At 46.6% G+C, this 15127-nt stretch overlaps 2 protein-coding genes across 5 annotated transcripts; both read right to left on the bottom strand.

The window, feature by feature from the left end:
• Positions 1 to 749: 749 nt before the first annotated feature.
• Positions 750 to 1430, bottom strand: LOC123170623 (trimethyltridecatetraene synthase). Its single transcript, XM_044588455.1, has one exon. The coding sequence runs from the start codon at positions 1428 to 1430 to the stop codon at positions 750 to 752; it is 681 nt and encodes a 226-aa protein (XP_044444390.1).
• Positions 1431 to 4516: 3086 nt separating this feature from the next.
• Positions 4517 to 12996, bottom strand: LOC123164698 (disease resistance protein RGA5). Of its 4 annotated transcripts, none has more exons than XM_044582248.1 (5): positions 12745 to 12996; positions 9118 to 9303; positions 8005 to 8216; positions 6866 to 7766; positions 4517 to 6787 (listed from the first exon to the last, which is right to left on the bottom strand). In XM_044582248.1, exons 3-5 carry the CDS (start codon positions 8153 to 8155, stop codon positions 4795 to 4797), a joined length of 3045 nt encoding a protein of 1014 aa, XP_044438183.1. In that variant the 5' UTR covers positions 8156 to 8216; positions 9118 to 9303; positions 12745 to 12996; the 3' UTR covers positions 4517 to 4794. The 4 variants fall into 4 exon arrangements, with proteins under 4 accessions (XP_044438183.1, XP_044438182.1, XP_044438180.1 ...); XM_044582247.1 differs by having other exon boundaries at positions 9118 to 9254; XM_044582245.1 differs by lacking the exon at positions 9118 to 9303 and having other exon boundaries at positions 12745 to 12995.
• Between the last annotated feature and the right edge of the window lie 2131 nt (positions 12997 to 15127).

The raw sequence follows: 15127 nt of genomic DNA, 5'->3' as shown, positions 1-15127 counted from the left end.
AGACAGACAGACAGACATGGCTGCTACACTTACCAAGTGCTATAAAAAACAATAACAACAGAAGGCGAATCCAGATGTCGATACGCGAATTAATCCAAACCAAATTTTACCAAGTTCAAGTTCAAGTTCAGTTACTTTGGGACATCAAATTCAGTCTTTGCCCTCTCTTGTGCACCTACTCTGAATGAAGTACGTACTACATAGACACACAGCTCACTGGCAAATACTAGTACATATTACTAGTATGCTTGCAGTTGTTTGTTTCCTAAGACATACTACTAATGTAAGAGAGAGCAGAGTCACCTGCGTGTCCGTTCGATCTGCGCCGCGATTGGTGCCAATTGCATAGGCTGGCTAGGGGGTTCTCTGCTTCAGCCTTCCTTCCAGTTCGTGCCCGGAGCAGAGGAGTCGAAAGTGCAGAGACCACAAATGCTGCGGGAGAGGCGAATGATTCCGCCGGCGGTGGCACGCCTCGGAGGCTGCCAGCCGCGCTGGCGCCGGCGTCCTGTGTCAGCAGGCAGAGTTGCAGTCATGTCGGCTTGATCCGTAGGTGCTCTGTTCTGTAGCTAGCCCAGGGGTTTCAGGTTTCTCATGTTTCTGAATTCGTTTTTAGGAGGAGTTCATTACACTTTTTGGTGCATGAACTTGCACGGTGGTCACTGAACTAGGATTTCAGCTACATTTTGATGCGTTTTCCGTCAACAGTCAAAACTAATGGGTTGGTAACTTGTTGCTACTTGCTGTTGGTTTCAGTTGAACCCGTGCAGCGGGTATTTGCGGCCGGTGGACAGCCCAAACACCTCCTCCATGCTCAGATCCTCTTTCCTCACCCCCTCCGGCAGCCTCCAGGTGAACCCGTGCAGCAGGTTCGCCAAGCTCAAGTGCACCACCTTCAGCCCGAGGTTGTAGCCGGGGCACATCCGTCTACCGGACCCAAACGACAGCAGCTCGAGATCCTGCCCTATCACACCCATCTTGCTCCCCAGGAACCTCTCCGGCATGAACTCCTCCGGTGCGTCCCACAGCTCCGGGTCCCGGCCGATGGCCCACACATTGATGAGCACACGCGCACCCTTGGGGACGTCGTAGCCATCAATGGTGGCGTCCTCTCGGGCCATGCGCGGGATGAGGAGCGGCACGATGGGGTGCATGCGCATGGATTCTTTCACGATTGCCTCAATGTAGGGCAGGTTTGGCATGTCCTTCTCAGACACCCAGCGGTCACGACCAACAACGCGGTCGAGCTCCTCGGTGGCTGCATCGAAGGCGGCGGGCCTCCTCATGAGCTCTGACATGGCCCATTCCACGGTGACGGCGGAGCTCTCGGTGCCCCCGGCGATGAGGTCCTGCGTGAAGGCCTTCACACCAATACGGCCGTACTGGACCTCGAGGGTGGGGTCATCGGCGATATCCATGAACACGTCCACCATTAAAAAAGCATACTCCCTAGAGATTCTTTGTTGAAGAGACGATGGAAAGGGGAAAAATTGTGTATTCTGTGGAAAAGATGAATCTGCGGATCACTTGTTTTTTACTTGTTCAGCTGCTTCTTTGATTTGGAGCCTAATCAAATGCACCTTTGGCTTGAGGCGGACACATGTGTCAATGCACGAGTGTTTGGGATCTTGGTTGAATTCTTTTGGGAAAGAGGATAAAAAACTTGTTCTAGTGGGAATTTCTGCTACTTGTTGGGCTTTATGGAAAGCTAGAAATGGGGTGATTTTTTAGAACAAATGAATCTCTGATCCTATGTCTATAATCAAAGCAATGACACACTGGATGGTGGATTGGTCTATTTTGCAGATAAGGGAGCAGCAAAAAAAGATGCTGGAGCTGGGGGCAAGACTGCTAGAGCGGGTAGCAAGTGAAGTCTACGCAGCGTCTCAAGGGTGGAGATTCAACGTGTTCCGGCTGGAATGATGAAGAAATCTTCCCTGGAGGTCGACTGGACTGAGTTGCTTCTTGGTTCTCTGCATGTTTTAGCCTTTTCTCTTTTGCGTAGCTTGGTCCGTCGCTTAGTTCGAGACTATGGATGACTGTAATAACTTGGCTATACTGATCGGCCGTAGCTTTGCTAACTGCCCTGGGTGGGGGGGGGGGGGGGGGGGGGGGGGGGGGCGGCTGTTGCCTGCCTTTTGGTTTCTGCTTTAGTTTAGCGCTCTTGTAGTTCGTAAGACTTGCACCTTTTTAAAAAAGCTCATGAGTTTTAATAAATTTCACCAATTTTGAAAAATTCATGAATTTGAGAGGAAAAAAAATCAAAAACTTGGAAAAAGTCCGCGTGTTCCGCGGATTTGAAAAATCGTTTGCGAACTCGAAATGGTTCACGAGTTCAAAAAACATTCCACGGGATTAAAAAACGTTTGTAAATTTTAAAAAAGTTCACGAGTTCAAAAAATGTTCATGCACATGAAAATTGAAGACGGTTGAACAGCTCCGGGTGGCATATGAACAGGTAGAAAAACATATATAACAGCTCGGAAGCGAAGTATCTCTACAGAATAACAATATTCATGAATATTTGAACCAATTTCGCTGCCAACTTGTGTTCGGATCACGACGCAGATCAACTGCTGAAGACGTTTCCGCAGGTGCATGCCCGCGCCCTACGAATTTGCGGGTACAGTCCTATCTACGCAGCTAGCGTGTGGGACACTGAATCCTGCTGCATCCTTCTTCAGTTAAGCTATAGGTGCCGATTTATTCAGTTTCGTCAGAATAAGCATGCACCGGGAGTCTGTTCTCGTACATGCGCGTAGTCTTTGCTTTCTGCATGTACGTAGTAGCTAGTGCCGCAGTGTTCGCTCTCGTGGGATGGCACGAGATCATGCCGGACATGGCGGCGTTAAGGCAGCGTGCGAGTGGCCGTGGGATGGCGCGGCCGTGGCTGGTAGAACTAGGAAGAATCTGTTGCTATAACAAACATATATATATAAAAGAGAAGAAAACGCTGCAGGTAGTATCACGCAGCACAAAATACTATCTCACAGTTCTTCAGTTTCAGAGCGACGAGAACTGGGCAAGTCACCGGCTGTGTGACACGGCGACGCGGTGGTGGTGTCCTTCATGGGACCCAAGTGGCGACGGCCTCCCATGGTCTACTTTTCCTTACCGTCGGTGGCTTCAGCACATGTGCCGGCCGCCTCGTTGATCTCTAGTAGTTGGTCTCTCCCATATCCCCGTTCCAGCGATCATTAGTAAGCGGACCCACACCTTACTTCTGGAAGGGAATAGAATGGAACACTGGATCAAAGAAAGGGGGTGAGTTTGCACCCACCTTCTCTCACGGAGTAGCGGTCAGAATGACAAATTAGCCTGGTCAGACAGGCTTGCTTGACGACTTTCTCTCTCGCTATCTTTCTTGGGAGTAAATTGCATAAAACCATCATTTTGAAGGCTAGGTTTGTGAAAAACACTATAATACATTTTTTTTTTTGCAAAAAACACCACATCTACGGTAATCTTTTTGCAAAAAACACTGATTAGTGGATCGGGCTCAGTTAAGTGCGTTTATGACAGACGGGGCCCGCCAGTCAGGCTGACGTGGCACAAATTTCTCACACCGTTACATTAAATTGATTGCTAGACATGGGACCCGCTTGTCAGCGTCACACTCCTCTCTTCAACATTGGGGTCGAGCAGCTTCTGTGAGTTGCAGCGGGGGCGAGGCGCGACCGGTGATGAGGAACGCGCAGGTGAAGCCGAGCAGCACGGCCGCTGTCCTGGTGCGGGATTCCTGCCCGAGTTGGAGCTGCTGCTGCGGTCGCCGGCCGGTGGCATTCGCAGGTTGGGCGGCGGCGCCGCGATGCGTCTCTTGCACCAGGCCCTCGTGCGGGGTCGTGAGGATAACAAGAGTAGGAGGCAGATTTTTTTTCTTTTTTTCTTTGGATGACAGGTGGACCCCCATAGACCCCACATGAGGATAACGTTATCAAACGTCGCCGTTATATCTGAGAGGTTAAGTGGTGCCACGTAAGCCTGACTGGCGGGCCCCGTCTGTCATAAACGCATTTAACCGAGGCAAAGCCGCGATCAGTGTTTTTTGCAAAAAGATTACCGTAGACGTTGTGTTTTCTAGAAAAAATAATATTATAGTGTTTTTCGCAAACCTAGCCTTCAGAGTGGTGGTTTTGTGCAATTTACTCCTTTCTTGGATAGTTCAGGTTTTCCTTCCCCATTCACCAATCTATCATTGCCAGGCCAACTTCTAAGTGTGGTTTCGTTTCCACAATCTTAAACCGTGCAGTGCCGCTAATAGCACACTATAACATTCTAAACTATTCTTGCTAAATTAATTAGTGTAGAATGTCTCGCTAATAGCACACTATAGCATGTTAATCGCATATTTTAAGGGCCATGCTATTTTATCATAGCATGCTATTTTTTTTTCAATTGGCTAGTACCCCTGCATTATCTAATTTTTTTTCAATTGGCTAGTACCCCTGCATTATCTTCTGGCGAACCATGTCTGCTACTAACTAGACTTGTATAAAGATGTTCGTAAGATCCAATTTTCTTTGGAAAAAACAGATAAGAAGCATAAATATCAGCTGACTGTTTGTCAAGAACATAACAACTCACACGAACAACAAAATGCAGATGATGATGTGTATCAAGTTACAACAGGCAATATGCCTAGGAGGATTCAAGACATTTCCCCAACATGCTTCACAAACTCAATGCAAGCGAAAGCCAGGACAGCAATTTCTGCGCCACCAGATTATCTGCTCTTTACTTATAGCACCTGAAACCGACCTGTGCTGGTACTCGTAGCTACAAGCAGATTGAATCACCTCATTTGGTTGTTATTTCTGTCTCGGTGCTTTTGTTGCTATAGGAACCAGAATCTGCTAATTGCATGTCAATTATAGGGTTGCTCGGATGATTGCTAACTACGCCAATCATCGAGACACACTCCAGATCAGCAGCTGCACCCCTAAATTTTGTGAATATCTCTCTAAGGCCTGGCATATAATCAATGTTGATTAATGCCGTACTATGTGCATATGTTTTCCACTGTTGGTCCAGTGGGGGGATGGCGTCGAAAACCAGCTTGAGCTTCCAGAGACTAGGCATTGCATCCGCCTCAAATTTTACCCAAGCTATACCCCGCATGAACGTAAGCTTGAAGTACTTGAGAACTGAGAAACCGGCCTTGTCAAAGATGATCTTGTCATCAGGCGGCGTCTCCACGTACAGCGACAGGGCAGCGAGGGCCGGCAATCCTCTGAGAATATCAGCACAATGTGCTGCCAGTCCCTTCACAGCAATCTTCAAAATGCATAGGTTGCCAACTTTTCCAACCCATGAAGGTACCTGTGAGAATATGCAGCTGCTGTGCGGCGAGAATTCAAATCTCTGGAGAAGGGGGGGAGGTTCCATGCAATCCCATGAAATGTATGTTTTCGAAGCCGCGGTATTTTTAACTGATGAGGCCTGAGCCACTGCTATAGTTTTCAGGTTGCCATGACCTCCGATTAAAGAACCCAGAGCTTCCATGTTTTTCGCCACATGCTGGAAAGTAGACAGTGAAGAAAAGGTAAGATGAAGCTCCTGCAAGTGGTTTAGCTTGCCAAGGCTCATTAAACTGGGGGGCCTTGTTCTGTCTATCCAATCCAGCAGATCTCTCTCGACAGGAAGACTAAGGTGCAAGTGCAGCAAGCGTGGAAAATTCACATCCCATGGAACAGGAGCAAATCTTGCATCGGTAATATCCAATGTACCCAGGCACTGTAGTACATGGTCCGGCAGTTTGATGCAGACATCGCTTGCAATCTTCAAATATCCCAGCTGAAACATTTCTGAAATCCCAGTGAGGTCTGCCATATCATTATCACGGCGGCCTTGACCACTTAGTTGAAGGTTTAGGACACGAACAAGCTTGAACTCTGTAAGACAAGGCATAGACTCAAGCAATCCAGAGAATCTAACTGACCGAACTAGCGATTTTCGGATGTTTGCTGGTGTCTTGGCATATCTCGCATCACCAAATATGAGCGAGAGTCGACGGGCCTTATGAGAAAGTGACACATTCTTTTGACATCTGTAGTCTATTGCCACCATGAAATTATCTTCTGCAGATTTGTGCGCAATAAGATCATGTACCATGTCATGCACTTGACAGGACAACACCTCATTATAGTAGTTGACACACATCGGCTGGATGAAGCTTCTACCAATAAGCTGATATAAATAGCTTTCTGCAACTTTCTCAATGTCTTGCCCTTCTGTTGTATAAATCAGACCTTCAGCCACCCATTGCTTAACCAAATCACCCTTTAAGAATGTGTAGCCCTCTGGATACATATTAAGGTAGAGCAGGCATGTCTTCAAATAACGAGGAAGATTATTGTAGCTCAGATTCAGTGCTTGTCTACTTCTTTCAGAAGTAGGCACTGCAGAGAAACAAGAGATTAACGACTGATGGATGTATGTGAAGAAATCATTTGACATGGCAGGCTGGCTTAGTAGAAGACTAGCTATGCTGATTGTGGCTAGCGGCAAACCATCACATATTTCAGCAATTTCATCACAAACTTGTTTCAATTCATCAGGACACTCACTTTCAGAGCCAAAGAGTCTGTTAAAAAATAGCTTTCTTGAGTGATCATCATCCAGAGGTTTCATTTCAAAGACATGCCCTGACTGATGACAGCTACATGCTACTGCAACGTCTTCGATCTGTGTAGTTGTTACTATTGTACTGCCTCGACTACCCTCGGGAAAAGCATGACTAATAATATCCCATACTGATGTTTCCCATAGATCGTCAATAATAATCAGATACCTGCAGCATGCCAAAATTAAGGTTGCATATTAATTATGGTTTTATGGCGACATTTTGTATGAAGAAAAACAGTGGTACCTTTTGTTTCGTAGATATATCTTGATATTATCAATGAGGTCAGTCCCCTTAAAATCCTGTGGGGGGTCCGGATGCTGGAGTTGCGAGAGAATGTCACGGAAAATCCTCTTCATATCGGGTTTCTTGGACACCCGAATGAAAGCTCGACAATGGTATTGCTTCCCAATTCTACTGTACAACAGTTTGGCAAGTGTAGTTTTACCGAGACTTGAAGGTCCAAGAATAGCTATCACCTTGAGCTGCTGCTGCCACTGCTGCTCTTGATCCTCCCCCAGTGAGTTGATAAACTCACTCATCCAACCATCGACTACAATGTGTGCCGCTTCTTCATCATACCGCACTGAAACTGGAACCATAGGGCCAACGGGCACAAACCACCGCTTCAGTGTGCTGCAAGAATGGAGACTGTATCTCTGGTGCCGTTCAATCGCCTCCTGAACATACATCCTGAATTCTGATAGCGTTTCCGCAATACTAACAACCTGAGTCTTGGTAGTCTTGGCATGACTGAAGAATTTGAGGAAGAATCTGAATTTGAGGCCGGATCTGGTTGTCTTGATGTTGTTGGGAACAAGGGAGGGATGCTCAGGCTGCGCAAATATTAAGCTGTCAATATAATCCTCCATGTCATAAGACAGGTTGCGCGCCTCATTCATCCAGCAATTGGCCGCCATGGGAGGGTCGTCCACCTCTGATAATTGATCAAGGTAGGAGTCCATCTTTTCAACGTCATCTTTGAGGAGGCGCATCACCTCCATGAGCTTCTTGACCCTCTTGGAGTTGGAGCATCCTTGTAAAAGAGGAGCTTGCAGCAGCATATCCAGCTTCCCAACAAGGGGTCTCATGGCGCCCAGTGAAGCACTGATTGGGGACCCAATCTCTGTGCCTCGGATCGAAACATCTAAACACACACAAACAAAGGTAGAATTGATTAACAAACAATGCATGTTACAGCAAAAAAAATAATGAGCGACATCAGCCGTGGTCGAGAGACAGAATTGACCATCCTTAGATCAAGTCAAGACTCCATACAAGAAGGGGAGAGGTTAAAAGATGTGTCCTCGTTTTCATGGAAATGGTTGCCCAAATCGTGTTACAGATTAGAAAGGAAAACATAGTTTGCAGGATCTCGGGCTCACCTCTTCTGGTAGAAGGACCTGGATCGGAGAAGACATTGTTGGGCACTTGAGGAGATTCCTTGGCCTCCTCCGCATCATCAATAGGTGGAGATCGTACCTGCTGCTCGAGGAGAGGTACGATCTGCCCCTCCTCCTTGAACTCTCGCAGCATCAATCAATCAGGAACCTGCAGCCCCCTCTTCTCACCGCTAGCTCGTGATCCCTCTTCCACCCTGCATCAGATTAGCGCATGTGAGAGGCAGAGGGACAGAGTCCTGGGGAACTGAGTTGTAGTTAGGAGGTAATATTCTTGAGCTGAATAAACTATTCAAGTGACAAGTGATACCAAAGCTGGTAGATCGGTGTTTTTTTTTTGTTAGCGCGGAGAAGTCTGACAGTGTGCTACAGAAAGTTTTGGTTATAGGGCTATTCAGGAGCTGCTCTGAGATGATAATGGGGATGTAGATATAGTTGTGTTAAGTGCTTAGCTTCTGTAAGTAGACCTAATTAGTTGTTTCCCCTGGTAGAAGTAGACCCAAATCTATGTTTTGTATTGCTTTCGAAACAGTGGGCCACTTATTCTTTTTGTGCCCTGTTTCTAAATGTTTGTGTGGTTCAATTTCTGAAGTTTGCAACAAATGTTTGAAATTTGATGGTTGTTGGAGTACCATCGCCTTGCGGGTCCGATGCAGGAGGGGAGAGGGGAGGAGTCCAATAAGGCCAACATCTCTATGATTTCTCTTATCCTAGCCTTTCCGGTCTCCTCGTCTCGATCTCCATTTTTTTTTCTGTCTTCCTCCATTGCGTGGCTCAAGTAAGTGTCGACACAGAATCTGCTTCCAGTATTGATTGTGGATCCTTGATAGCAAGCCCATAGGATCAAGGCTCTGTTTCCCATCCATGGTTATACTTTTGAATATTTTGAAATTAGGTGCAACCATAATTACCCTATGATGAGTCATGGCAGTTAAATCTGTTGCACTCTTTGCTACGTAATGCATTTTCCAATCCTGTCACTCTAGAAATGAAATGTTCAAGCTGGATCAGCTTGCCAAATAAACAAGGCTGAGATGCCACATTGGGAGTGCAGAAAAATAGCATCGGATGCGGCCGGCATCGTCAATCTTCACGTACCTTCATAAGATGCCTCTGTATTTCTTCTCCACTGCTACCGCGCGTGTCCATAGGTTTTTAAGCATCACGAAACACAATGTGGTGCCCAGCCACCTGGTGCTTGAATTGTTAAGCTTATCTCCCATCGATCCAAGCAGCTGGCGGTGCATTAGTTTACTTCAACTTTGCATTCACTCAAAGCAGACACTGGATGGACTAATGGACTCACATAAGTCTTACATGCTACACTTACCAAAACAACATTTTTACCGCAATCTTCAAGAAGAAGAAAAAAAATCATGCGCCCACAGATCAGGAGTGGAGGAGGATCATAAACAAGGGAGCTTGAAGGAGAAATAACTAAAGCAATAGTGGCAGCGGAGGATATCTTGAGGAGTTGGTGGACCAAAAAGTGAGAAATGCAACGTGAGTGATTATGTCGCTCTCGGTGTTTCTAAAAAGTGTAGAATTTGATCAATCTTGCAACATTTTTAGTATTGATGAAATGGATATTAGAAAGTAACTAATTGTAACACAGTACGTGTATACGGACAAAAAACTGAAAACAGAATGGACTCCAAAATACAACAAGTACGACAAAATTTAAACAACATATTTTAAGCAGGCAAAGACTGAGATGGGACCTTGGGAATAGATTCAGATGCGGCTTAGAGTACTGTGTCGTGGTTAATTAACCTCTATATACTAACTAAAGCACTACAACAGTCCTCAATCTCCATACATTAACAAGACAAAGATGGCTCCACTGGCATGGTTCCGTAGGTGTTCAAGTATTTTAAATTTTAAGCAAGCATCGGGAAGTACACTCCATCGTAACCTAGTGCCTGCTCTGCGCATTGTTAAGCTTATATCTCCTCGTCTACAAAGCAGAGGACGGTGATTGACAGTATCGTGCGGGGTGTGGGTCGACTTTGCATTGACTCGAAAAGGGTAGTGTTACCGTTTGGATGTACTGGTACTCAGTTATATTTTCACACCACACCTACCAAAACAACATGTAAATGATTTTTTTTTTTGAAGGAGCACATGAATTTAGCTCTGTCTGTGAGTGCTCTTATGTAGGCCGGCCCAAGAAGATTTGAAAGGCTTGTATTCTGAAGTTTATTTTTACTTAATATTTTAAAGAAAACATATATAAAACCCATTTAAAGTGAAAAAATAGGGAGAAATAAAAAAATAAAATTGTCCTATTCGTCAATGAACAGGTTCATATTAAAAAAATACTAGTCTCATATTTCTAAATGTTCATGTTTACAAAAAAATAGAATAAAATGAACATGCTTGGCTACAATCATGTATATATTGCGACAATATGGTGATACGCCTGAAAAAATGTTGTCCAATGTTATCATGTGTTGAGACAAAAATGTTATCCTATGTACTTTGGAAAAATGTTCACATTTAAAAAAAATCGTATGTATACTAAAAATAATTAAATTTACAGAAAAGTTTAGTGGTTTCCAAAAAGGGTTCACATGCGATTGATTTATGTTCATACACTTTGTAGGAAAATTCACATATTTCCCAAAGCAATTGAAAAAACAAAACCAGGAAATTAGAAAGGAGAAAGGGGAAAACAAAAAAACACGAAGAAAAAGAAACCAGCATGAAAACCCGGCAGAAAAAATAAATGGGGAAAAAGGTACATGGGCCAACGCATACGCGTGCTCACAAGCATGCAACGCCTATTCATCATGGCAGAAGCTGGAAATACAAGGGGGCCTCTGTCACGCATTTAGTCACTGCAGCTGCAATGTAAGGATCTCAGCGGCATGACGATCCAGTCCTTGCCATTTCTTAAGGAGACCGCTCTCCATTATGGATTAAGCGACCAAAAAATAGGACTGGAAAGAAGCAGTAAAGAAGCACCCAAGAGGCCAAGGTGTTCAAGCTGTTGTTTGTCCCCAAACAAATGATAACCATTTAAACTACGAGGAGGTGAGCCCGCGGAGATTTGTGTGAAATGCAGAAAAGTGAACTTGCGGAGAATTTTATTGTATTAAGAAGAAAATGCAGAGAACTTTGAGAGCCCCACAAGACCGATAGGACGTTATTTTGAAGGCCCAAGAGTCATGTAAGCAAGCTTGTATGTGCATCTTATCCTACTTTAGTTATTTCTTGGGGTGTGTTGAGCACTTGAGCTACATATATATAAGCTCTCTCTTCACATAGGCATATGGCATTTTTTATTCTTTACTGTGCAGTACCGGTTGATATTTCTGAAATGGGAAGTGAGCTTGCTGCGGAAATCCCTATGGCACCAGCTAGTACTGATAATATGATGCTGCCAGTGAATCATGAAGCTTTTGCTAATGCACAAGGTAATTAAGTGTTGTATGTGCATCTCATTTTCTAAATTTCCACTTTGGTTAATTCTTGGGGTATGTTAAGTTGTATATATACTCTCTTTAGAGATGGCAAGGGCAGTGGTTGCAAAAATCAATGTGGCGCTGGCTACTACTGATATAATACAACGTTGTCGGTGAACCACGACGGCTTTGCTAGTGCACAACAAGAATATGGTCTGATCACCAACATTCAAAGTCTTTAAAAACAAGGTGGAAGGGGTGGCAGTTTGAGAGGATCAGCAGATGGATAGAGGTAATTTACACAAGCTAATAACTGTCTTATATTCCCGCAAAAAAAATTGTCTTACATTCTTCCAGTGCTCTCTTATTAGCATAATTAGTAGAACCGAGGTGAAGTTAGGAGGTAATATTCTTGAGGTGAATAAATCTATTCAAGTGATAAGTGATATGGTAGTTGGTAGATGAGTCATTTTTTGGGTCTAGCACAGAGAAGTCTGACAATGTGATACTGATTTTTTTATAAGGCTAATCAGGAGCTGTCTGAGATGATAATGGGGATCTAGATAGTTGTGTTAAGTGTTCAGCTTCTGTAAGTAGTCCTACTTAGTTATGTTTCCCCTGTTAGAAGTAGAGCACTTATTCCTTTTGCACCCTGTTTCTGAATATTTGTCGAGTGTAACTAAGTAGTACACACCGAACATTCAGGTTGGTTCCTGTTTCTTTCAACCGTTTGTGTGGTTCAGTTTCTGAAGGTTACTGGAGATGTTGGAAATTTGATGTTCGTTGTACTTGCTTTAGTTTGGACCATCAGTAACCTGGTTTCATCAGTTTCCAATGATGAATTGGATCCTCTGCTGGTGCTGGGAATACGAAACCGACTGCTATATGGTCCTAGATTTTGGTGTGTCTGAATTTCACAGAACTTTTACCATGGCCCTTCATTCAGTTAAGAGGATGGTCTATTCGTATGCTCCTGACAATCCTATATGGCCCTAGATTTTGCAGAGTTTTTATTTTTCTTTTACTCCTACTATGCCCGTGGTCTGAAGAATGAACTCAGAATTTGCAGAGCAAGTGGATGTCTGTAAGAAAAATTATAATGCAGACTCCTCTGCTCCAGCAACCCAATCTTCCTCCTGAGCAGGGAGTGCTATGGCCTATGAGTACATCACGCTAAAAATTAAATGCCTGAACTATGCCGCTGTGCGCTGCTATCCTTTTGTGGGAGCATGGACTGCGCGGCATCAGACTACCCCTAATAAGGAACAAGCATCAGGAACCCTAGCTAGCTAGCTACAGATCCAAATCGAACACTTACAGATCAAGCCGCGGTGAGTGCCTCCACCCGAGCTAAGGGACAGGATGCCGCTGGCGCCGGCTACGGCTGAGGATGACCTCCGCGTCACCGGCCGCCGGCAGAAACACTGGCTCGCCGCCTCTCCGCCATTTTTCTCGCACGCCTCCTCTGCTCCGGAGAGACACCCCAGGCCGCCGTTCGGGTGAGGGGTGACTGACTGCTCCCGTAAATCTTTTTAGACGAAAAAAAGGGTTTCCCCCTTATAAAGCAATCAACGCCACAAACATCTGAGCAAGCCGATACAAACACATGCCACCACACACAACACACACCCAAAATGAGATACAAAGGTGTCGGACACCGACACACCACCTCAACAACAACCAAGCTAACTAAGACTACTTGACGTGGATGGAGACATCCATGGAGCGCAAGTCACCGTGAAGAAGTGAAGCCGGGCACGGACAAAGCATGGGGTCCTCGACCGTGCCTCCAAGAAGAGCACGGCACCAAGATCAAGTTTTCACCCAGAGCAACATGAAAAGGACGAGAAGCCGCAACGGAGCCTTCACGAAGGAAACCACACTCGCCGACATTGCCACCATCGGCCAGGCAAGAGCCAGGCAAGTAATGAACTCCGGCACTCACATCCATCCTCCATGCTCCACCGAACACCAACAACCATGCCACCCGCGTGACCATGATGGCCCGCCCGCACCCAAGACACTCTCTCCGCCCACAAGCAACGTGTCTCCCGCCGCCAAGGCCGCCACCCTACAACCAGACACCCCCGGACCCGCCAAAGGCTGCGGCTTTGGCCTGCCCAGCAGCCCGTGAGCGACGGAGCCGCCAGTAGTCACTCTGCCCTGCACAACGCCAAATCGACCCAGCCGCACTTCGGCGAGGAAGTAGGGAGAGCGGACGCATCCACGACAGGCACAACCCCGTGTCGGCAACGGGTGGCCTGACCACATCTGCACCTCCCATCCCTCTGCCAACCTTCTTACCCTTGTCTCGCCTCATCACGACAGCTCGAGCAGAGCGGCGCGAAGCCACCAAGAACCACACGCTCATCGACGGGGGACACCAAACCGACCGAAAACCACCAGCCAGGAACGCTCACCTGAGGGTCTTCCCGCGCCGCCTGCCATCATCCGGAAGCCGCAACCAGAGGGTCCGGAGCAGAACCAGACCAACACGCCCTACCAGGGTCGCCGCATGCACCACCACACCTGCACCGCCACCTCCGCCGGCCAGGATGGCCACGGCTGCGCCGCCCACGGCCCTCGTCGCCTGGAGGGCCAGATCCGGCTGAGCCGCCACCACATCCCGCCCCCAGGCATGCCCCCCGTCCCCTCTAGGCACGACGCCCGTCACGCCGCCATCATGCCGCTGCACTGCTCCCGCACGTTGTTGTGCCCGTCGTCAAGCGCGGCGCCCAGATCCGGCCACCACATCCCACCCCAGGCACGCCCCACGGCATGATGCCCGTCACGTCGCCGCCATGCCGCCGAAAGCACTGGTTCAGCGTGTCGCCGCGCTACCACGCCCGTTATCAAGCACGACGCCCAGACCCGCCCCGAGATCGACGCGTGAGGGGACAAGGACTCCCCGCAGCCACCGGCGTCCATTAAGCTTCGCCTGGCCGCCCCCTCTGGCGGCGGCGAGGGAGGGAGGAGGAGAAGGAGGAGGGATCCGGCCGGATCAATTAAAAGGCCAGTTAATCGCTACTCATAGCGTGGCCGAATCGAATAACACCTATTCGTCGTGTTAACTTGTCAGGCCGATTAATTGGCCGGTTAAACCTATATTAATCAGTTGTCACACCAATTAATCCATGCTGGCCTATTATCGAGTTTGCAAACAAAGCCCAAATTTTTGGCCCGTAACCTCTTCCAGCCCCTTTCCTGTTACTTAATAGCTAGGTTTTAATAATTTTACCTCCTCACTATGCTTTTCATATCTGTATGGCAACATGTTTTGCTATGCTACATAGCTGGGAGCATGAGAGTATGGTATAATACATAAAAAGATATAGATATATGTTGGCAAGTTCCTATTCAATGTACCGATTATGGTCGAACGATTAATCCAGTTAATAGGCAGATTCACCGATTAATCGCTACTCCTAAACCGACCGAGCAGCTACCAGTTAACAATTTCTTAAACATTGACAAAAACCAAAAATATGTTGCTGCAATTTACGTACTTTTATTTCACTTCGCAATTTATCATTTTACCAACCGTCCGCCCCATCGACTGGTTAAAACCAAAAACTAAATTTTTTATTTTACCAGATTTAATCCTTGCAAGTAACAAGTTCAAGGCTCCTCGGCGAAGGAGGAGATCGTCTTCTCCTCTCGCGACGAGGAGGACCAACCGCCACGGCGGCCAGCGACACAGG

This window comes from Triticum aestivum, chromosome 7D (genome assembly GCF_018294505.1).
Source record: "Triticum aestivum cultivar Chinese Spring chromosome 7D, IWGSC CS RefSeq v2.1, whole genome shotgun sequence".
NCBI lineage: Eukaryota > Viridiplantae > Streptophyta > Magnoliopsida > Poales > Poaceae > Triticum > Triticum aestivum.
The sequence above is the reverse complement of the archived record's forward strand: the minus strand, read 5'-3'. Positions and strand labels throughout refer to the sequence as shown.

What these genes read in the sequence shown, in the direction of transcription:
- LOC123170623 (XM_044588455.1), bottom strand. Translation starts at nt 1,430, where the DNA reads ATGGTGGACGTGTTCATGGATATCGCCGATGACCCCACCCTCGAGGTC.
- LOC123164698 (XM_044582248.1), bottom strand. Translation starts at nt 8,155, where the DNA reads ATGCTGCGAGAGTTCAAGGAGGAGGGGCAGATCGTACCTCTCCTCGAG. An exon ending in AGGTCCTTCTACCAGAAGAG is followed by an intron (nt 7,767 to 8,004) that starts GTGAGCCCGAGA and finishes GTGTGTGTTTAG; the next exon opens with ATGTTTCGATCCGAGGCACA. An exon ending in ATATATCTACGAAACAAAAG is followed by an intron (nt 6,788 to 6,865) that starts GTACCACTGTTT and finishes GGCATGCTGCAG; the next exon opens with GTATCTGATTATTATTGACG.